General features: G+C 44.8%; 1 protein-coding gene across 4 annotated transcripts in view; it reads left to right on the plus strand.

Moving 5' to 3' along the window:
* The window catches only part of LOC110525371 (small G protein signaling modulator 1), a 77,898-nt gene that overhangs the window by 53,817 nt on the left and 154 nt on the right, over positions 1 to 23,927 (plus strand). For all 4 annotated transcript variants that reach the window (XM_036979501.1, XM_036979503.1, XM_036979502.1 and 1 more), the window contains 7 exons: positions 225 to 1,799; positions 1,912 to 2,036; positions 2,205 to 2,287; positions 19,323 to 19,432; positions 19,664 to 19,760; positions 20,635 to 20,802; positions 21,628 to 23,927. The exon at positions 21,628 to 23,927 is cut by the window's right edge and continues 154 nt beyond it. In XM_036979501.1, the coding sequence (XP_036835396.1) occupies positions 225 to 1,799; positions 1,912 to 2,036; positions 2,205 to 2,287; positions 19,323 to 19,432; positions 19,664 to 19,760; positions 20,635 to 20,802; positions 21,628 to 21,716 (2,247 nt within the window). In that variant the 3' untranslated portion in view covers positions 21,717 to 23,927. The remainder of the gene's footprint in view (positions 1 to 224; positions 1,800 to 1,911; positions 2,037 to 2,204; positions 2,288 to 19,322; positions 19,433 to 19,663; positions 19,761 to 20,634; positions 20,803 to 21,627) is intronic.

The following is a 23,927-nucleotide window of genomic DNA, read 5'->3' on the forward strand; positions in this document are numbered from 1 at the left end:
GAAAGCTAGAAATAGTTCCATGACAGTTTTTGTAATATTCATACCAAAAACACCTTTCATATTACAACTGTGCGATTCCTATTGTTCCAAAACTATGGAATTACCTTAGTCTTTTACAGTCTTTAGCTTTTTTGAACCAATATCGCTCTCTCTCCTGCTAGTTCTTCACATCCTCCCTTCCCTTCCCTTACACTAGCCTGCTTCCCTTTGACTTGTTCTTTCAGGTGTTTGAGTCTGTGGAGGAAGTGGAACAGATCGAGACAGAGCCCAAGAGTGAGGAGGCCAAGCCGGTTCCCAAGATCCCCAATGGAGGAGGCCTGCCCAACGTGGCCAGCTCCCCAGACTCGGGGCATCCCTCCTCTCGCAACTTCTCTGTCACCTCGGGCATGTCAGACCACTCTCTGAGCACAGAGGACAGCACTGTGCCTGACACCAACCCCAAAACCACCATCAGTACTCCTCCACAGCTGACCCCAGCCCAACAGATCCCAGTCAAAGTCCATCAGGAAGAGTTGGAAGCAGATGACCCAAATGTCCAACCCCTGACCCTGCAGGATGAGAAGGACCTCCAGGCCAAGGACCGGCCAGATAAGGAGGAAAAAGAGAAGGAAGAGAGTGTGACTGAAGTGGCCCAAGATACTGAGGACACCAAGACAGAAGATCCAGAGGTAAAAATGGGGGAAAATCCAGAGACGGGGGAGGACAAGGCAGCAGACCCAGCTGAGCTAGAGAGCCTGAAAATAGAAGAAGAGAAGACTTCCATGACTCTATCTAATGAGAAAGATGAGGTAAGGACCTCTGAAAAGGAAGACAGCAAGTTACCAAAAGCAGAAGTGGATGCTGTAAAAGGAACAGTGGAGTCCAAAACAGATGAGTCCAAAACAAGGGAGGCTAAAGAGCCTGACGCAGAAGTGATGAAAATGTTGGATGGAGAGCCAACAATGCAAGTACACACAGAGGAGATGCAGTCACTGGAACCTGGGGAGTCAGGAGAAACAAAGGAGAACCCAGAAGAGAATAAGACATCCCAAACATACAATAGAGAGCCAAAAGGGGAGAATACATCGATATCAACGGTGACTGCAGAAGCAACGGAAGACACAGCATCAGAACTGGATGATGAAAGAACTTCAGAAACAGGGGCTGGAGAAACAAAGAGTGCTGAAACAACAGAGGTAAAGGAAGCCAATGCAACAAATGTAGAAAAGACAGAAACTGAGAAGGGAGTAGAAGCCAATCAGACTTTGAAATCTGAAGAGGTAGTCGAAACAAAGGTGTATAAGACAGTGTCACCAGAAGAGGTTGCAGAGGCGAAAGTGGAGGAGATAAAAAAATCAGAGGAAGTGGGAGAAATAAAGGAGGAGGAGATCATACTATCTGAGGCCAAGCTGCTAGAGTCAGAGAAGAATAAAAGCCCTGTTGCAGAGACCAGCGTGGCAAGAGCAATGGATAGCACCACCAGGCTCAAAGAGGCTCTGGCCACCACAGAATTAGACGAGTCTCCTTCGGCCATTGAGATGGAGGAGATTTCCTCAGCTAAATTCTCCATGGCCCTACCGTGGGACAGGAAGGGCCTGTGTGAAAGCTCCGGGGTCGGGGCTGCTCTCTCTGAGGGCTCAGTTCACCATCTGGAGCTCCGTTTGGAGGAGAAGGAGAAGTGCAAGCCCAGCCCTGAGGGCACAGAGTCCATCATGTCTGAGGAGCCTGAGATGGAGAGCCTCTTCCCTAAATTTGATTTCCTGACCGTGGGAGGAGAGCTGAAAATCTCTCCAGTGCCATCCATCGGAACCACCTACTCTGTAGGCACTTGGCATTTCATTTTTTAGAATAAAAGTTTGGAATAATCGAGATCTATTTAGGTGTTTGGTTATTCTTTAAAATTTGTGTGGTGGTTTTGCACCTTTGTTGTAGCAAGAGCTTTTGGACATGTACACGATCAACCTGCATCGCATTGAGAAGGATGTCCAGAGGTGTGACAGAAACTACTGGTACTTTACCCCTGCCAACCTGGAGAAACTGCGCAACATCATGTGCAGGTAAAATAAAAACAATGCCATTCATGATTCTCTACTCCACTTTTGTAGACAGGTTTGTAAATAATCTAGCACTCATTATGTTATGTGTGGAGCGCAATTAATACATGGAAAATTGGAAGAATGAATGAGTCACACTACACAGTACATGATGCTGACTTCTCTTCACAGCTATATCTGGCAGCACCTGGAGATTGGCTATGTGCAGGGCATGTGTGACCTGCTAGCTCCCCTCCTTGTCATTCTGGATGATGGTGAGTTAACGCTGTGAGTCAAGGCTGTGAGCTGTGTTGTGCTCCTCCCTCACTCTCCTCCTTGGTAGTTGGATATTGATTCTGCGATGGCCGCAAAATGTGTCAACCTTCAAGATAATTTTTTCTTCTTAAAAGTGATTTGACTTGATCAGTAATTTTTTCTCACCGATTCCGCATGTGTTTTTCTGATGCTCATTAAGAAAAGAAAATAGATTTGCATCATGTGGTTCAATGTGGGTGTGTTATGTTCGCTATAATGTACCCTGGCAGTTACTGTTGTTTGTCTCTATTGAGTAACGGTAGCAACATTTCGCCCTCGAAATAGAATTAATATAAGATAAATCAAGAAATCTGTAATTAATTTAGACGTTTTTGCCAAGGTGGTCTTAATCGTGCAATTTTACATCTATCTAAGGTGCAGTATTTCTCAAGTAAAGAAACTGTATGAAAACTAGTAGTGCACTGCAGAAAGTATCGAGTCAGCTGCTACTGCGCTCTGAACTGATTTCTGAGAACGTCTACAATTTATCATCAGCGAGCTGTCAAATTATCGTAAATAAAGCACCAGCTGCACACTGTTTATCAGTGGCTTTTGTTTTTTCCTTAAATAGCCATCTGTCTTATGTAACTATACCAAACGTAACATATCATACTAATTTGAGTGTCTTGGATTTACATTTACTATGTTACGTCTAGTCTATGAGAACAGGCTGGGAAGAGACCACTCCGATCAGGATAGAAATGCTTCACCATATGTTGAAAGTGATCACTCAGAATGGCTGTGTATTTATTGGCGTTTACCTTGCCCTCTAAGGGGTTGAGTGGCCCCAAACCAGGAAAATTCACCCCACACCATAACAGAGTTGCCAGATCCCTCATTTACACAAGTGTTTCCTTTATTTTGGCAGTTAACTGTAGCAGGCACATTGAGCAGGCAGGCCATGTTAGATGAATCAGCTTATCAAGTCACTGGCGAGTGACAAAGTGCTTCAGTGTCATTTTGTTGTTCAACTATTACCGTAGTGTGCGTCCGTCTGGCAGAGTTTTTTAGCGAATCATGTTACAAAACAGGTCGTGGCGGGACACAAGATGCTCATGAATGGGTTGAGTTGCAAGTGCAAATTGTCTCAATTCTCAGTGGCAGACTGGAGTGATCACTATCAAACAGATCAGCAAGTTGCCACTTGATAAAGGGCTTAATCGTGCATCGTTGTGACACACTGATATGACGTCACCACGTCACAAAATAATGCTGGGTTCTTGTTACAAGACGATCAGGGAGTAAAGACATGTTGAAGTTTACCTCGAGTCCAGTTGATTCAATCCAGTATAATATCCTAACTTAGCACAAGTTGTAAGTATAGGATTGAACAATGGCGAAGAGGATAATGTTTGAAAATGATAATTAAATCTGAAAAGTGAGTTAAATGGTCGACAAGATGGAAAGCACCATGCCACAGTTTGACTGCTACAGTGAACCTGCTACGCTGACGTTCTGCTCTTGAGCAAGGTAGTTAACCCCCAACAATAACTGCTCTCTGGGCACCGCTGATGTGGACGTCGATTAAGGCAGTCCCCTGCACCTCTCTGATTCAGAGGGGTTGGATTAAATGTGGAAGACACATTTTGGTTGAATGCATTCAGTTGTACAACTGACACGGCATTCCCCTTTCCCTTGTGCCACAAGAGAACACGGCATTCGCGAGACTGACACAGAAAACTGGTGAGACAGTTCAGCAATTTGTTACTCATCTTAGACAAGCAGCTAAGGACTGTGTCTTTGCAGGAGAAAATAACATATAAGATTAGAGGTGCCATACTGAGCAAGTGTTATGCAGAATATTTGCGGCGAAAGCTATTGGAGGAGGGCCCTAGGCTAACATTAGCGCGGTTACTCGAGCCACAATGTGAAAGAACTGAAGTGCAAATGTCCACCATGCATGTGAGTACAGATGCGAAGGATGATGAGATCATGTTTTCAACAAGGAAGGGAAATATCACAAACGGGTCAGAGACAGAATGTAGACGGAAAATACAAATCAGAGAAAGTTTGCTACCTTTGTGGACATTATCATTTTGCAAAGGACCCTGCTTGTCCAGCATGCGGGCAGACCTGCAAGAAATGTAACCGAAAGGATAGTTTTGCAAAAATGTGCAAGACCAAAGATAACTCGAAACAGATTGTGAAATGTGTTGATTCAGAGGAACAAAACAGAGACTATGCATCTGTGCATGAGAACTGTAACTCAGACAGGATCCCGTTCTCAGTGGGAGGGGACAATTTATTCATGTTAATTGATTCTTGGGCCACAACTAACATAGTAGATGAGAGCACATGGGAAAAGCTGAAAGCCACAGAAACCAGGTGTCGTTTATCACTGACTGATAAAAAGCTATATGTATACTCATTAAACGAGTCAATACCAGTGAAAGGAGTTTTCACATGCCAAATAAAGCTAGGCAAGCGCAGCACACAGACTGAGTTCACTGTGACAGAGAGCCGTTGCTAGGGAAAGAGACTGCCGTTAAATTGGGTGTGTCAAAAGTGGGTGTTGGCAGAGCAGCAGTGACAGATGTGAAAGCGCAGATAAAACAGTGGTACCCCAAGCTGGTTGAAGGGATGGGTAAGCACAACACAAGGCTGATCAACCTACATGTTGATGAAAACATGACACCAGTAGCACAGGCCATTAGGCGTGCTCCATTCCACCTGAGTGAAGCTGTGGAGAAAAAGATAGAGGAACTACAAAACATGGACCAAGCGAGAGAGTGGATGAGGTCACGCCATTGGTGAATCCAGCGGTGGTAGTGCCAAAACCGAACGGTGACATAAGACTGTGTTTGGACATGAGACAAGTGAACACAGCAATCATTTGTGGCAGGTTCCCAATCCCCACAGTAGATTAACTTTTGAAAGGAATAAATGGGTCTGTCATGCTCAGTAAACTGGATCTTAAATGGGGCTACCATCAATTGGAGATAAAACCAGGGCTGTGGACTGACTCTCAACTCAGAGAAATGTCAGTTCAACATGAATAAGATGTTTATGGGCATGCTACTCTCACAGAAGGGCATCGGTCCCACAGCTGAAATAGTGAGAGCAGTGGTCGAGGCCAGGGAGCTTGACACTTCATCAGAGGTTCCTAGCTTTCTAGGTTCAGTGGGTTACAGTAGTAGGTTCATTCCCCAGTTCTCTACATTCTCAGAGCCTCTGCGGAAGTTGACCAAGAAGGACACAACGTTCCACTTCAGACTGGAACAGAAGAAGACGTTTCAGACATTAAAAGACTGTCTGAAACCACGACTCTTGCATACTTTGACAAAGATGCTCCCACAAAAGTAATAGCAGATGCAGAACCAGTGGGCTTGGGAGCTGTGCTTGTGTAAGAATAACACAGATAAATGGTTCCAGTCTGTTATGTGAGCAGGAGTCTATCAGAGGGTGAACGCAGATATTCAGAGACTGAGCGGGAGGCCTTTGCATTGGTTTGGGCTTGTGAAAGGCTTTGCCTGTATGTATACGGCAGGGAATTTGATTTAGTGACTGATCATAAGGTCATAAGGCTCGCAACGAACGGTGGGTGCTGAGGCTCCAACTTTATGACTTTCGTGTTGTCCACATACCAGGGAAAACAATATTGCTGACTCGTCTACTTGGAGAGACTGCAGTGAATGAATCACACACACATTAAGTAGAGGAGTATGTGAGATTTGTGGCTGTGAACGCAATTCCAAGTGCAATGACCAGAAGGGAAGTGGATGAAGCATCTGCTACAGATGAAGAACTAAGAGAGGTGAGAAATGCTATTCGGAGTGGGTATTATGCGACATGCCAGGCATATGCACCTATAACAAATGAACTGTGTGTAATTGGACAGTTAGTCCTAAGGTTTTGATTTGAAGGGGAACACTCATTGTTTTGCCACATGTACTTTGAGGCATTGTAGGCACAAAACAACATCTCAGGAGTAAAGTATGGTGGCCGGGCATGGACAAGGCTTCAGAGAGACACGTCAGGTCAAGTCATGGTTACCAGATTGTAGAACGACCAGACGTGCCAGAACCGCTGAGATCCACAGCGCTACCTGATGTTGCCACTGATCTATTGGGTTCACTACGAACAGGACACTCCATACTGGTAGTTGTAGACTATTACAGCAGGTATTATGAATATGATATTGTGCAATCTACCACCACAGAAAAGGTGATTAATAGTCTGTAGACTATTTTCAGTCATCAAGGTCTACCAATAACAATCTGATCTGATTGTGACCCACGATACTTCATCCAGTTCCAAAACTTCTGCCAGGAAAACGGGATACAGCGTGTGAAAATTATGCCAAAATGGGCACAGGCAAATGGTGAAGCGGAGCGGCAAAATGCCTCCCTCATGAAACAAATTCGCATTGCACAAGCTGGAACCGGGAGCTACACAAAGACGTCACAGTTTACAAATCCATTGATCACTCTACCGAGCCCAGCTGCGTTCCTTTTCAAAAGGAAAAGCTTCTGGATATAGCTGCACCACAGAGTGAGCTGGAGACATGGGATCATGGTGCTGAGGAGAAAGGGAAATCCTAGATCTATGCAGACAACCGTCACAGAGCCAAGTAGTCTGACGTGGACATCGGAGACCAGGATCTCTTAAAACTGGACAAACAAACAAGTTCACAACAACCTTAAAGGTGTCTATCTCTGATAAGCTACCCAGGAAAGGGCTGAAAATAGTGCATAATAATATATGTAGCCTTAGAAATAAGGTTCATGAAATCAATAGCTTGCTAACATCAGATAACATTCATATGTCAGCCATTTCTGAGACTCACTTAGATACTTACAGTGCCTTGCGAAAGTATTCGGCCCCCTTGACCTTTGCGACCTTCTGCCACATTTCAGGCTTCAAACATAAAGATATAAAACTGTATTTTTTTGTGAAGAATCAACAACAAGTGGGACACAATCATGAAGTGGAACGACATTTATTGGATATTTCAAACCTTTTTAACAAATCAAAAACTGAAAAATTGGGCGTGCAAAATTATTCAGCCCCTATACTTTCAGTGCAGCAAACTCTCTCCAGAAGTTCAGTGAGGATCTCTGAATGATCCAATGTTGACCTAAATGACTAATGATGATAAATACAATCCACCTGTGTGTAATCAAGTCTCCGTATAAATGCACCTGCACTGTGATAGTCTCAGAGGTCCGTTAAAAGCGCAGAGAGCATCATGAAGAACAAGGAACACACCAGGCAGGTCCGAGATACTGTTGTGAAGAAGTTTAAAGCCGGATTTGGATACAAAAAGATTTCCCAAGCTTTAAACATCCCAAGGAGCACTGTGCAAGCGATAATATTGAAATGTAAGGAGTATCAGACCACTGCAAATCTACCAAGATCTGGCCGTCCCTCTAAACTTTCAGCTCATACAAGGAGAAGACTGATCAGAGATGCAGCCAAGAGGCCCATGATCACTCTGGATGAACTTCAGAGATCTACAGCTGAGGTGGGAGACTCTGTCCATAGGACAACAATCAGTCGTATATTGCACAAATCTGGCCTTTATGGAAGTGTGGCAAGAAGAAAGCCATTTCTTACAGATATCCATAAAAAGTGTCGTTTAAAGTTTGCCACAAGCCACCTGGGAGACACACCAAACATGTGGAAGAAGGTGCTCTGGTCAGATGAAACCAAAATTGAACTTTTTGGCAACAATGCAAAACGTTATGTTTGGCGTAAAAGCAACACAGCTGAACACACCATCCCCACTGTCAAACATGGTGGTGGCAGCATCATGGTTTGGGCCTGCTTTTCTTCAGCAGGGACAGGGAAGATGGTTAAAATTGATGGGAAGATGGATGGAGCCAAATACAGGACCATTCTGGAAGAAAACCTGATGGAGTCTGCAAAAGACCTGAGACTGGGACGGAGATTTGTATTCCAACAAGACAATGATCCAAAACATAAAGCAAAATCTACAATGGAATGGTTAAAAAATGAACATATCCAGGTGTTAGAATGGCCAAGTCAAAGTCCAGACCTGAATCCAATCGAGAATCTGTGGAAAGAACTGAAAACTGCTGTTCACAAATGCTCTCCATCCAACCTCACTGAGCTCGAGCTGTTTTGCAAGGAGGAATGGGAAAAAATTTCAGTCTCTCGATGTGCAAAACTGATAGAGACATACCCCAAGCGACTTACAGCTGTAATCGCAGCAAAAGGTGACGCTACAAAGTATTAACTTAAGGGGGCTGAATAATTTTGCACGCCCAATTTTTCAGTTTTTTATTTGTTAAAAAAGTTTGAAATATCCAATAAATGTCATTCCACTTCATGATTGTGTCCCACTTGTTGTTGATTCTTCACAAAAAAATACAGTTTTATATCTTTATGTTTGAAGCCTGAAATGTGGCAAAAGGTTGCAAAGTTCAAGGGGGCCGAATACTTTCGCAAGGCACTGTAATTTGATGATACATACAGCAGCAGCAATACAAAGATATAACATCTATAGAAGAGACAGGAATGCTTATGGGGGAGTTGTGCCTGTATATATTCAGAGCCATATCCCTGTAATACTTCGAGAAGATCGTATGTCAAGTGTTATTGAAGTGTTGTGGTTGCAGATTTACCTGACACATCTAAAGCCTTTTATTTTTCGGCCACCAAGTGCTAACAGTCAGTATCTAAATAAAATGTGTGAAATGCTTGATAGTGTATGTGATGTAAACATAGAGGTCTTGTCACGACTTCCATCTAAGTCGTTTCCTCTCCTTGTTCGGGCGGTGTTCGGATATTCATTCATGGCAAATTAACATTCATGGATAGAGTCTACTGAGAAGGGATAGGAATAGCAATGGTGGGGGTGTAGCACTGTATGTTCAGAATCATATACCTTTTAAATGGAGGGATGACCTTATTGTATGGTTGATACATTTGATGTTGACAATTATTTTTAATGTTTTCTTAATTGTCAAAGTGGGGAAACTTAGGCAGGAAATGCCAACAACAAATAGTGTGCCATCTACTCATGTAAAAAATACAAAAATCACAAAAAAAAAGAATTGCATGTTTGAATTTTATCAGGTTAGTGTGGGAGAGGTGGAAAAAGTATTGTATTGTTATCAATCAATAATGACAAACCTGACATTGACAACTTAGATGGAAAGCTACTGAGGATGGTAGTTGACGATAGCCACTCCTATCTGTCATTTCTTTATCTGAGCCTAGAGGAAATCCTTTGTCCTCAGGCCTGGAGGGAAGCCAAAGTCATGCATCTACACGAGAGTGGTAGAGCAGCCTTTGCTGGTTCTAACAGCAAACCTATAAGCTTGCTGCCAGCTCTTAGCAAACTGTTGGAAAAAATTGTGTTTGACCAAATACAATGCTACTTCTCTGTAAATAAATTAACAAAATACTTTTAGCATGCTTCTAGAGAAGGGCACTCAGCATGTACTGCACTGAAACAAATAACTGATGAATGGTTGAAATAAATTGATATCAAGAAGATTGTGGGAGCTGTACTGTTAGATTTCAGTGTAGCATTTGATATTATTGATCATAACCTGTTGTTGAGGAAATGCATGTGTTATGGCATTTCAACCTCTGCAATATCGTGGATTCAGAGGTATCTATCTAATAGAACTGAGAGGGTTTTCTTTAATGGAAGCTTCTCTAATGTCAGACATGTAATGTGTGGTGTACCACAGGGCAGCTCTCTAGGCCCTCTAATATTTTCTATTTTTACCAATGACCTGCCACTGGCATTAAACAAAGCATATGTGTCCATGTATGCTGATGATTCAACCATATATGCATCAGAAACCACAGCTAATGAAGTCTGAAACCCTTAACAAAGAGTTGCAGTCTGTTTTGGAATGGGTGGCCAGTAATAAACTGTCCTGAACATCTCTAAAACTGAGAGCATTGTATTTGGTACAAAGGTTCTAGACCTCAGCTGAATCTGGTAATGAATGGTGTGGCTGTTGAACAAGTTGAGGAGACTAAACTACTTGGTGTAGATTGTAAACTGTCATGGTCAAAACATATAGATTCAATGGATGAAAAGATGGGGAGAGGTCTGTCCGTAATAAATAGATGCTCTGATTTTTTGACACCACACTCCTCAAAGCAAGTCCTGCGGGTTCTAGTTTTATCTTATCTTGATTATTGTCCAGTCATATGGTCATGTGCTGCAAAGAAAGACCTAGTTAAGCTGCAGCTGGCCCAGAACAGAGCGACACGTCTTGCTCTTCATTGTAATCAGAGGGCTAATATTAATACTATGCATGTCTTGGCTAAGAGTTGAGGAAAGATCAAATAAAAACGTATTGTTTTTATAAGAAACATGAATGTGTTGGAAATTCCAATTTGTTTGCATTGTCAACTTACACACAGCACTGACACCCACACTTACCCCAGCAGACATGCCACCAGGGGTCTTTTCACAGTTCCCAGGTCCAGAACAAATTCAAGGAAACATACAGTATTATACAGAGCCATGAGTGCATGGAACTCCCTTCCATGTTATATAGTGCAAGAGAACAGCAAACCTGGTTTCACAAAACAAATAGAGCAACACCTCACGGCACAACGCCTCTCCCCCATGTGACCTACTTGTGTGTATGTCCTGTCATGTATGTGTAACTGATAGATGTACACACACATTACATGTTAATGATTTTAAATGTATGCAAGTCTTTTGTCTGTAATGCATTTTTAGTTATATGTCGGACCCCAGTAAGACTAGCCGAGGGTTTCCTAATGGGGAACCTAATAAATAAAAATCAAAAATAAAAGGGTACCACACACTGATCAGCAAAGAGGGAAACAATCTGGTTGTTCAGTCTAACCAGTATTACAGAAATACAACATTTGTGAAAAGGTACACAACTGAGGAGCCAGCTCCACAACCAATGGACACCACTAATCTGAAAGAGACTGTGGAACAGAACCCTACTCTGAGTCCAAACCAGAGACTATCTGTGAGAGGTCACCACAAAGACCACTGACACCCAAACCAGGCAGGCCTCACAGACAAATCAAACGGACACAGAAGCGAACAGACTTTGTCATTAAATAATGATAAAGGTTAAATACATTTGAAAAAGTAAGGGGTAAAGAAAACAAGTATAAACTGAAAAGTGGTAAGTACAAAGCACTAATGAAAAGACTCTTAATGATGAGTTATGTTGTGAAAAATAATGCTTTATAGTAAGAAAGTAAGCCGATAAAGAAAAGTTTATTAGGAAAACCAAACTATTAAGATACTGGGAACAGATTTCATTTGTTTATTGGTAACACAATGGTTGCTATCAGTGGAGGCTGGTGGGAGGAGCTATAGGAGGAAGGACTCAATGTAATTGCTGGAATGGAATAAATGAAACGATATCAAACACATCAAACATATGGAAACCACGTTTGACTCCATTCCAATTATTACATTTCAGTCAGTACACAGAGCCCGTCCTCCTATAGCTCCTCCCACCAGCCTCAACTGGTTGCTATGCAGGTAAAGAAACACGTGTTGTTGTGTATGTTAGGTTGAAGTTGAAGTTTATGTCCAAGTAAAGGGTGGAGGTTGTGTATTGATGTAACGTACTGATAGGATGTCACCACGTCAGTAAATAATGCTGGGTTCTAGTTACACCGACTGTCGTGGAGTAAAGACATGTTGAAGTTTACCTCTGAGTCCGGCTGATTCAATTCAGTATAGTATCCTAACTTAGCACAAGTTGTAAGTATAGGTTTGAACAATGACTTAGGGGCCAAGTGTTCTTTTAACATAACATAGGCAACGTGTTTTCTTATGTAAATAAGTCCGAGGTGCATGTGTAATGTGAGCAGGTCTGTCTCTGTCTGTAGGTTCAGCCGTACGATTGGATAGAGCGCAATCAGCGCAGCTGTTTCTCTGTGCATTTCTCCATGCACAATTCTCCCTAGGCGTTACAGTCCTCTGTTAGTGGGCAAGTGGGCATGATCTAAATCAAAACCCAACCCTCAAACATCCATTGGATCTAGGAACGTAACAGCTTCCCTAATACCTGTTTTGGAAGATACTGACTTTATGACCAAAATATGCTATTTACACTTTGTAGTCAATTTTAACACTAGAATCAATGTTTCTGACTAATATCGATGCCGTTTTCAACCAAATAAATATTTTTTTTGGTTCAGCTGCTCTATAACACACACAACAACGCTTAGTTGTCAATTTGACAGTTTGTCAATGAGACTCATCTTAGACTATCACTATATCATACTATATCAGAGGTATTGAGAAATAAAGAAATAGTACAATGAATATAATACTATAGAACAGAGGACAGGGGTTCTGTTGAGCTTCAGGTTGGACAACCGAAACAGTGATAGAAGCGGACCACTCAACATTTCTGACTGTCTTTCCTCCCTCTCTCTCCATCTTTCCTCCCTCTCTCTCCATCTTTCCTCCCTCTCTCTCCATCTTTCCTCCCTCTCTCCATCTTTCCTCCCTCTCTCTCCATCTTTCCTCCCTCTCTCTCCATCTTTCATCTTTCCTCCATCTCTCCTCCCTCTCTCTCCATCTTTCCTCCATCTCTCCTCCCTCTCTCTCCATCTTTCCTCCCTCTCTCCTCCCCCTCTCTCTATCTTTCCTCCCCCTCTCTGCATCTTTCCTCCATCTTTCCATCTTTCCTCCCTCTCTCTCCATCTTTCCATCTTTCCTCCCCCTCTCTCCATCTTTCCTCCCCCTCTCCATCTTTCCTCCCCCTCTCTCCATCTTTCCTCCCCCTCTCTCCATCTTTCCTCCCTCTCTCTCCATCTTTCCTCCCTCTCTCTCCATCTTTCCATCTTTCCTCGCTCTCTCCATCTTTCCTCCCTCTCTCTCCATCTTTCCTCCCCCTCTCTCCATCTTTCCTCCCTCTCTCTCCATCTTTCCTCCCTCTCTCTCCATCTTTCCTCCCTCTCTCTCCATCTTTCCTCCCTCTCTCTCCATCTTTCCTCCCTCTCTCTCCATCTTTCCTCCCTCTCTCTCCATCTTTCCTCCCTCTCTCTCCATCTTTCCTCCCTCTCTCTCCATCTTTCCTCCCCCTCTCTCCATCTTTCCTCCCTCTCTCTCCATCTTTCCTCCCTCTCTCTCCATCTTTCCTCCCTCTCTCTCCATCTTTCCTCCCCCTCTCTCCATCCTTCCTCCCTCTCTCTCCATCTTTCCCCCCTCTCTCTCCATCTTTCCTCCCTCTCTCTCCATCTTTCATCTTTCCTCCATCTCTCCTCCCTCTCTCTCCATCTTTCCTCCCCCTCTCTCCTCCTCCTCTCTCCATCTTTCCTCCCCTCTCTCCATCTTTCCTCCATCTTTCCTCCCGCTCTCTCCATCTTTCCTCCCTCTCTCTCCATCTTTCCATCTTTCCTCCCCCTCTCTCCATCTTTCCTCCCCCTCTCTCCATCTTTCCTCCCCCTCTCTCCATCTTTCCTCCCCCTCTCCATCTTTCCTCCCCCTCTCTCCATCTTTCCTCCCCCTCTCTCCATCTTTCCTCCCCCTCTCTCCATCTTTCATCCCTCTCTCCATCTTTCCTACCTCTCTCTCCATCTTTCCTCCCCCTCTCTCCATCTTTTCTCCCTCTCTCTCCATCTTTCCTCCCTCTCTCTCCATCTTTCCTCCCTCTCTCTCCATCTTTCCATCTTTCCTCGCTCTCTCCATCTTTCCTCCCTCTCTCTCCATCTTTCCTCCCCCTCTCTCCATCTTTCCTCCCCCCTCTCCATCTTTCCTCCCCCTCTCTCCATCTTTCCTCCCCCTCTCTCCATCTTTCCTCCCCCTCTCCATCTTTCCTCCCCCTCTCTCCATCTTTCCTCCCCCTCTATCCATCTTTCCTCCCCCTCTCTCCATCTTTCATCCCTCTCTCCATCTTTCCTACCTCTTTCTCCATCTTTCCTCCCCCTCTCTCCATCTTTTCTCCCTCTCTCTCCATCTTTTCTCCCTCTCTCTCCATCTTTCCTCCCCCTCTCTCCATCTTTCCTCCCCCTCTCTCCATCTTTCCTCCCCCTCTCTCCATCTTTCCTCCCCCTCTCTCCATCTTTCATCCCTCTCTCCATCTTTCCTACCTCTTTCTCCATCTTTCCTCCCCCTCTCTCCATCTTTTCTCCCTCTCTCTCCATCTTTCCTCCCTTTCTCTTCATCTTTCCTCCCTCTCTCTCCATCTTTCCATCTTTCCTCGCTCTCTCCATCTTTCCTCCCTCTCTCTCCATCTTTCCTCCCCCTCTCTCCATCTTTCCTCCCCATCTCTCCTCCCTCTCTCTCCATCTTTCCTCCCTCTCTCCTCCCCCTCTCTCTATCTTTCCTCCCCCTCTCTGCATCTTTCCTCCATCTTTCCATCTTTCCTCCCTCTCTCTCCATCTTTCCATCTTTCCTCCCCCTCTCTCCATCTTTCCTCCCCCTCTCCATCTTTCCTCCCCCTCTCTCCATCTTTCCTCCCCCTCTCTCCATCTTTCCTCCCTCTCTCTCCATCTTTCCTCCCTCTCTCTCCATCTTTCCATCTTTCCTCGCTCTCTCCATCTTTCCTCCCTCTCTCTCCATCTTTCCTCCCCCTCTCTCCATCTTTCCTCCCTCTCTCTCCATCTTTCCTCCCTCTCTCTCCATCTTTCCTCCCTCTCTCTCCATCTTTCCTCCCTCTCTCTCCATCTTTCCTCCCTCTCTCTCCATCTTTCCTCCCTCTCTCTCCATCTTTCCTCCCTCTCTCTCCATCTTTCCTCCCTCTCTCTCCATCTTTCCTCCCACTTTCTCCATCTTTCCTCCCTCTCTCTCCATCTTTCCTCCCTCTCTCTCCATCTTTCCTCCCTCTCTCTCCATCTTTCCTCCCCCTCTCTCCATCCTTCCTCCCTCTCTCTCCATCTTTCCCCCCTCTCTCTCCATCTTTCCTCCCTCTCTCTCCATCTTTCATCTTTCCTCCATCTCTCCTCCCTCTCTCTCCATCTTTCCTCCCCCTCTCTCCTCCTCCTCTCTCCATCTTTCCTCCCCTCTCTCCATCTTTCCTCCATCTTTCCTCCCGCTCTCTCCATCTTTCCTCCCTCTCTCTCCATCTTTCCATCTTTCCTCCCCCTCTCTCCATCTTTCCTCCCCCTCTCTCCATCTTTCCTCCCCCTCTCTCCATCTTTCCTCCCCCTCTCCATCTTTCCTCCCCCTCTCTCCATCTTTCCTCCCCCTCTCTCCATCTTTCCTCCCCCTCTCTCCATCTTTCATCCCTCTCTCCATCTTTCCTACCTCTCTCTCCATCTTTCCTCCCCCTCTCTCCATCTTTTCTCCCTCTCTCTCCATCTTTCCTCCCTCTCTCTCCATCTTTCCTCCCTCTCTCTCCATCTTTCCATCTTTCCTCGCTCTCTCCATCTTTCCTCCCTCTCTCTCCATCTTTCCTCCCCCTCTCTCCATCTTTCCTCCCCCCTCTCCATCTTTCCTCCCCCTCTCTCCATCTTTCCTCCCCCTCTCTCCATCTTTCCTCCCCCTCTCCATCTTTCCTCCCCCTCTCTCCATCTTTCCTCCCCCTCTATCCATCTTTCCTCCCCCTCTCTCCCTCTTTCATCCCTCTCTCCATCTTTCCTACCTCTTTCTCCATCTTTCCTCCCCCTCTCTCCATCTTTTCTCCCTCTCTCTCCATCTTTTCTCCCTCTCTCTCCATCTTTCCTCCCCCTCTCTCCATCTTTCCTCCCCCTCTCTCCATCTTTCCTCCCCCTCTCTCCATCTTTCCTCCCCCTCTCTCCATCTTTCATCCCTCTCTCCATCTTTCCTACCTCTTTCTCCATCTTTCCTCCCCCTCTCTCCATCTTTTCTCCCTCTCTCTCCATCTTTCCTCCCTTTCTCTTCATCTTTCCTCCCTCTCTCTCCATCTTTCCATCTTTCCTCGCTCTCTCCATCTTTCCTCCCTCTCTCTCCATCTTTCCTCCCCCTCTCTCCATCTTTCCTCCCCTTCTCTCCATCTTTCCTCCCCCTCTCTCCATCTTTCCTCCCCCTCTCTCCATCTTTCCTCCCTCTCTCTCCATCTTTCATCCCTCTCTCCATCTTTCATCCCTCTCTCCATCTTTCCTCCCCCTCTCTCCATCTTTCCTCCCCCTCTCTCCATCTTTCCTCCCTCTCTCTCCATCTTTCCATCTTTCCTCCCTCTCTCCATCTTTCCTCCCGCTCTCTCCATTTTTCCTCCCTCTCTCCATCTTTCCTCCCCCTCTCTCCATCTTTCCTCCCCCTCTATCCATCTTTCCTCCCCCTCTCTCCATCTTTCATCCCTCTCTCCATCTTTCCTACCTCTTTCTCCATCTTTCCTCCCCCTCTCTCCATCTTTTCTCCCTCTCTCTCCATCTTTTCTCCCTCTCTCTCCATCTTTCCTCCCCCTCTCTCCATCTTTCCTCCCCCTCTCTCCATCTTTCCTCCCCCTCTCTCCATCTTTCCTCCCCCTCTCTCCATCTTTCATCCCTCTCTCCATCTTTCCTACCTCTTTCTCCATCTTTCCTCCCCCTCTCTCCATCTTTTCTCCCTCTCTCTCCATCTTTCCTCCCTTTCTCTTCATCTTTCCTCCCTCTCTCTCCATCTTTCCATCTTTCCTCGCTCTCTCCATCTTTCCTCCCTCTCTCTCCATCTTTCCTCCCCCTCTCTCCATCTTTCCTCCCCATCTCTCCTCCCTCTCTCTCCATCTTTCCTCCCTCTCTCCTCCCCCTCTCTCTATCTTTCCTCCCCCTCTCTGCATCTTTCCTCCATCTTTCCATCTTTCCTCCCTCTCTCTCCATCTTTCCATCTTTCCTCCCCCTCTCTCCATCTTTCCTCCCCCTCTCCATCTTTCCTCCCCCTCTCTCCATCTTTCCTCCCCCTCTCTCCATCTTTCCTCCCTCTCTCTCCATCTTTCCTCCCCATCTCTCCTCCCTCTCTCTCCATCTTTCCTCCCTCTCTCCTCCCCCTCTCTCTATCTTTCCTCCCCCTCTCTGCATCTTTCCTCCATCTTTCCATCTTTCCTCCCTCTCTCTCCATCTTTCCATCTTTCCTCCCCCTCTTTCCATCTTTCCTCGCTCTCTCCATCTTTCCTCCCTCTCTCTCCATCTTTCCTCCCCCTCTCTCCATCTTTCCTCCCTCTCTCTCCATCTTTCCTCCCTCTCTCTCCATCTTTCCTCCCTCTCTCTCCATCTTTCCTCCCTCTCTCTCCATCTTTCCTCCCTCTCTCTCCATCTTTCCTCCCTCTCTCTCCATCTTTCCTCCCTCTCTCTCCATCTTTCCTCCCACTCTCTCCATCTTTCCTCCCTCTCTCTCCATCTTTCCTCCCTCTCTCTCCATCTTTCCTCCCTCTCTCTCCATCTTTCCTCCCCCTCTCTCCATCCTTCCTCCCTCTCTCTCCATCTTTCCCCCCTCTCTCTCCATCTTTCCTCCCTCTCTCTCCATCTTTCATCTTTCCTCCATCTCTCCTCCCTCTCTCTCCATCTTTCCTCCCCCTCTCTCCTCCTCCTCTCTCCATCTTTCCTCCCCTCTCTCCATCTTTCCTCCATCTTTCCTCCCGCTCTCTCCATCTTTCCTCCCTCTCTCTCCATCTTTCCATCTTTCCTCCCCCTCTCTCCATCTTTCCTCCCCCTCTCTCCATCTTTCCTCCCCCTCTCTCCATCTTTCCTCCCCCTCTCCATCTTTCCTCCCCCTCTCTCCATCTTTCCTCCCCCTCTCTCCATCTTTCCTCCCCCTCTCTCCATCTTTCATCCCTCTCTCCATCTTTCCTACCTCTCTCTCCATCTTTCCTCCCCCTCTCTCCATCTTTTCTCCCTCTCTCTCCATCTTTCCTCCCTCTCTCTCCATCTTTCCTCCCTCTCTCTCCATCTTTCCATCTTTCCTCGCTCTCTCCATCTTTCCTCCCTCTCTCTCCATCTTTCCTCCCCCTCTCTCCATCTTTCCTCCCCCCTCTCCATCTTTCCTCCCCCTCTCTCCATCTTTCCTCCCCCTCTCTCCATCTTTCCTCCGCCTCTCCATCTTTCCTCCCCCTCTCTCCATCTTTCCTCCCCCTCTATCCATCTTTCCTCCCCCTCTCTCCATCTTTCATCCCTCTCTCCATCTTTCCTACCTCTTTCTCCATCTTTCCTCCCCCTCTCTCCATCTTTTCTCCCTCTCTCTCCATCTTTTCTCCCTCTCTCTCCATCTTTCCTCCCCCTCTCTCCATCTTTCCTCCCCCTCTCTCCATCTTTCCTCCCCCTCTCTCCATCTTTCCTCCCCCTCTCTCCATCTTTCATCCCTCTCTCCATCTTTCCTACCTCTTTCTCCATCTTTCCTCCCCCTCTCTCCATCTTTTCTCCCTCTCTCTCCATCTTTCCTCCCTTTCTCTTCATCTTTCCTCCCTCTCTCTCCATCTTTCCATCTTTCCTCGCTCTCTCCATCTTTCCTCCCTCTCTCTCCATCTTTCCTCCCCCTCTCTCCATCTTTCCTCCCCTTCTCTCCATCTTTCCTCCCCCTCTCTCCATCTTTCCTCCCCCTCTCTCCATCTTTCCTCCCTCTCTCTCCATCTTTCATCCCTCTCTCCATCTTTCATCCCTCTCTCCATCTTTCCTCCCCCTCTCTCCATCTTTCCTCCCCCTCTCTCCATCTTTCCTCCCTCTCTCTCCATCTTTCCATCTTTCCTCCCTCTCTCCATCTTTCCTCCCGCTCTCTCCATTTTTCCTCCCTCTCTCCATCTTTCCTCCCCCTCTCTCCATCTTTCATCCCTCTCTCTCCATCTTTCCTCCCCCTCTCTCCATCTTTCATCCCCCTCTCTCCATCTTTCATCCCCCTCTCTCCATCTTTCCTCCCCCTCTCTCCATCTTTCCTCCCCATCTTTCCTCCCCCTCTCTCCATCTTTCCTCGTCATCTTTCCTCCCCCTCTCTCCATCTTTCCTCCCTCTCCATCTTTCCTCCCTCTCTCTCCATCTTTCCTCCCCCTCTCTCCATCTTTCCTCCCTCTCTCTCCATCTTTCCTCCCCCTCTCTCCATCTTTCCTCCCCCTCTCTTCATCTTTCCATCTTTCCTCCCTCTCTCTCCATCTTTCCTCCCCCTCTCTCCATCTTTCCTCCCCTCTTTCTCAGAGGCCATGGCCTATAGCTGTTTCACTGAGCTCATGAAGAGGATGAATCAGAACTTCCCCCACGGCGGGGCCATGGACACTCACTTTGCCAACATGCGCTCTCTTATCCAGGTGAGGCCACAGAGACCCTTTGTAACTTTTGTATTGGCATGCATCCAGTTGTTATCATGAATAGAAGGATACAGTGAATATAACACATCTAACTCTATGGTCTCCACTAACCCCCATCCTCTCTACTCCCCAACCCATCTATTTTCCTTCAACTGTATGTCTGGCTTCTCTTTTCTTTCAACTGTCTGCTCTCTCTCCTACTACTTCCTTCCTGCTCCTACCCTTCTGTAGATACTGGATTCGGAGATCTTTGAGCTCATGCACCAAAATGGCGACTACACCCACTTCTACTTCTGCTACCGATGGTTCCTTCTAGACTTAAAGCGTGGTAATAATGACATCCTGCTATGAGGGGACTTATTACTGTAGGGGCAACACTGAGCCTTTAAAATGCATTCCAAACAAAAAACAATGATTGCAAAATTAAACAAACCAAAAAAAAATGCATTTATTTGAAGAACAGTACAGATGCAAAGTTTGGTAAAAGAATGATGGAACAAACAGCACAACCCATCATTCTGTTTCCAAACTTTGCATCTGCACTGTTCTTCAAATAAATGCCTTTTTCTATGGTTTGTTTAACTTTGCAATCATTGGTTTTTATTTGGCATACATTTCAAAGTTAAAAATTGGAGTCTCAGCATCCCTCTGTTACCGTGGAATTGCCCGTAGCAAATGGCAATTAAACTTAGGGGAGAGCGTGTTTTCATACCATGACCAAATATAAAACAACACAAGATAACAATACCTAGTTATAATAAGCTGCTTCCACATCAATGATGCGGCAGGCAGTAAGATCACTCAGGGAATAGTGGCTTCGGGAGTTGGTAATGAATAAGAAGATGGGTCACTACTGCGTGAAGGACATGTGAGGGCACGGTGAAAATGAATCAATGGCTATCTCATTATCAATCATAGCCTCTAATCTCTCTGTTTATACCCCTCATATTCAAACACACTTCTATCTTCATTAAAAACCAAGAGCCCTGAACTCAAATCCCAACCATCCTGACTCATGATTCATCCTCATGTACTGTACTTGCATTCTGAATCCCAAAGTCAATTTCATCTAGCCCAATCGGAGGGCAAGGTGAAGCTATTACAATTTGACTTATACCTTCTCTAATTCTATCAGATTTATATTTCCCCACCACTCCTACCTTAATTGACTCCTGCATCCACCTGTACTTCTCTATTCTCAGAGCTGGTGTATGACGATGTGTTTGCGGTATGGGAGACCATCTGGGCAGCGAAGGATGCCTCCTCCAGCCACTTTGTCCTCTTCATCGCACTGGCACTGGTGGAGGTCTACCGGGACATCATTCTGGAGAACAACATGGACTTCACCGACATCATTAAGTTTTTCAACGGTAAACTGTCTAACAATGAATCAACAATTCATTCAGTTGTTTGCGGAGCATTGAAGGTATGGAACTTTTCAACCAGCATTTCTGTATTAAAAAAATGTCTCCATGCACTTGGAAAAATGATAGGTGTGTGCGTACTATACCCTTTTAATAGTAAACTGTCTGCCACCTTTAGCAGCTAATATGAAATACTCGACTGGGGCACAAACTCTAGATTTACAAATTAAGTGTCAATGTGGAGCATTGCATTTCAATTGCCTAGAGAAAGATAAACCTAAAATGTATTTTTATTAATGTCCAACTTGTCAATAGCTGAAGGGAGAATAGTAACCTTGAATGGGTACCTGTGCTGAGAAAATAAATTATTCAATGAATAACGCACGCAATTGACCCTTCGCCAAGCGTTGCCCCCTTGGTTACTGTGGCAACCTTAGACAATATTTTCCCTGGACGCCCAACCATTTAGGCCAATGGGGAAAACTCCTCACAATGATCTCAAACTGTGTTTTTAATACTAAATTAAATTAAACAGACTAGCCCATGCTAATCAGTAGACTCTCAGGTCTGTTGTCGTGAACTGACATTACAATTGCTTCACATGAACCTGGTAAAATGAAGTTTGCAGTGTAGCTAGCCACTGGATGGCTCTGATTATGAACTGTCACCATGCAGTGAAAGGTGATACTCCAGCTCTGAGAATACAGAGTTACAGGGGAATGCAGGGATTACCCACACACATAAAATAAATATGGTGGTATAGTCTTGTGCATTGATGCTGGCAGTGGTTCAGCTGGTATGACATTTTCATCTTCTCTCGACTCCTTTCAGAAATGGCTGAGCATCACAACATCAAGCAGATCCTGACTCTGGCCCGGGACCTGGTGTGCAAGGTGCAGACTCTCATTGAGAACAAGTGATCTCCAGGAGCCGTCCACTTCTCTTCCTTTATCCTCTTCCAGTTTCTGCTTAGTCTGTCTCAAGGCATCCCAGTCTGAACAGCTGCAACAGAACAGATAGATCAGGGTTGTGTTTATTAGGCACCAAACTGAAGAAATGGGACTGAAACAGGCAGGGTCTAATTAGACTTGTCCGATAAGAAATGATAATTTTCCTTCGCCAAATGTTTTTAAATGTTTTCCATTGAGTACCCTCACATACTATTCTCACATACTCACATACTATTCTACACCACAGCCTTCTTCACAGGGTCACCACCATTGTTCACTACCTTCTCATCTATGGTGGCAGGTAACTTAGCGGTTAGAAGTTGACTAGGTGAAAAATCTGTCGATGTGCCCTTGAACAAGGCACTTAACCCTAATTGCTCCTGTAAGTAACTCTGGATTAGAGCGTCTGCTGAATTACTAAAATATCAAATGTATGTGAAACCAGCCAGGGTATACCATGTAATGCTATACCAGTACTTTGTCATTTCAGGTTTGGTCATGGAACACCAAGGGAATGATGACTTTTACCTCCAGTTCTACTGTCAGTGAAACAGTTTGGTTGACTTTTTATTAAGCTGTGACAAATATTTAGTCATAGGATTTGTATGCGGTATGCCTTGTAGACCTACTGTTGATTGAAGTGGGGTTAGTATATACAAACACAGAGCTGGTTTCATAGACCTAGATACAATTATTTTACTCAAGAACTGAATAGCAGTTAAACATAAATATGGACAATAGATAGTCCCAGAATATTTTAAGATGTGAAAGTTACCAAGTGCCATTCAGTACAGGAGTAGGCTTAACCTGGTCCAGTGAAATGTCCAAATGTTGGAGTTAAAACTCATTAACAGACACCGTCTGGAGCAGTAGTTTACCTGAGTAAATCAGGTTACAGGTAGGGTACCTACCTACCTGATGTGCCAAAGGCCAGTGCAAGGAGCAAATTAGATCAGCTTAAATGTTATACTGTGTTGAATAAGTAGACTAAGTTCCAAGTAAGATGTTACTGAATGTAGTTTGGTAGGTACTGTAGGTGTTACCTTACAATCTATTTTGGAATTCCTTTAAACCAAAATTAAGTAAGATAATTAATTGGTTCGCTTAAAGCGGCAATCAGCAGTTGAAACAATAATAAAGCGTACCCACTCGCCCCCACCAAACCCGTTTCGCTAAAAGGCTGAGGGATGGGCCTGGAGAAATGTAACCACTCTCAAATTGATAGACAGAGCTATGGATGGAAGTACTGACCATCCATGATATCAACATTCTAGTTTTAACCATGTTTTGAGGCCATATAGTGTTTGTTATATTTACTTTGTTTTACTCCAATGTTTGTGAACAATCTTATATTTTGGGTTCTGATGGGCTTTGACAGTTAAACTAAGCTCATGAGGCTTTTATAAGTTATATTTTTCAAAAATAAATGGGTGCATATCATTAATTTATAAGTAAAAAAAATTGATGTAGCAACCTCAGATTGCCCCTATGAAGGGTAGAATGGTTCATTTTTACATAAAGACACGAAAAGCCAAGACACATGTTTTATTTGCTCTGTGGTTTAATTAGTTGTGAAATAGGAAATCATTTTATGGATTTCTTAATTCAGGAAATAAGAACATCAGTTTTTTCTCTTCCTTTCCTCTCAGACTAAATCACCTGTTTCTATGTCATCTGTATTTGCTAAACTCCCATTGTAGTCAGGTCCTAACAGAGACATGCCACTGTTCTGCATACCCTGTAAATCTGTGTGTATGGTCATGACGTGTGGCACTGCACACTGTTAGGAGTCATTAATCTGTTGAAACCATGTCGGCAATTTAGTAATGGGCAGTGTTTTGATTATTTCCCATATTCTGCCTTGTTTGTCTATTCTATATTATGTCTGTATACCGTTGTGTGTGAATTGTACTGTAAGGAGAACTAAACAAAAGAGGCAAATCTAATCCTAGTCAAAACTTATATTTATGACTAAGAAAAACTTGTGTGATTTTACATGTGACTTATAGTTGTCTGGGCAGAAATGGATACAAAAATCAACAAAAAGCTATTTAACTGTGCTCTGATTTCTTATTCCATTATTTATATGTTCCAGTCAGCCACTGTGTATTATGTACATTGTGTGGCTTTCTCAGTACCTTGTATAGTCTGATGGTATTTTATGTTCATCTGTTTTTTTTA

This window comes from Oncorhynchus mykiss, chromosome 6 (assembly GCF_013265735.2).
Source record: "Oncorhynchus mykiss isolate Arlee chromosome 6, USDA_OmykA_1.1, whole genome shotgun sequence".
Lineage (NCBI taxonomy): Eukaryota > Metazoa > Chordata > Actinopteri > Salmoniformes > Salmonidae > Oncorhynchus > Oncorhynchus mykiss.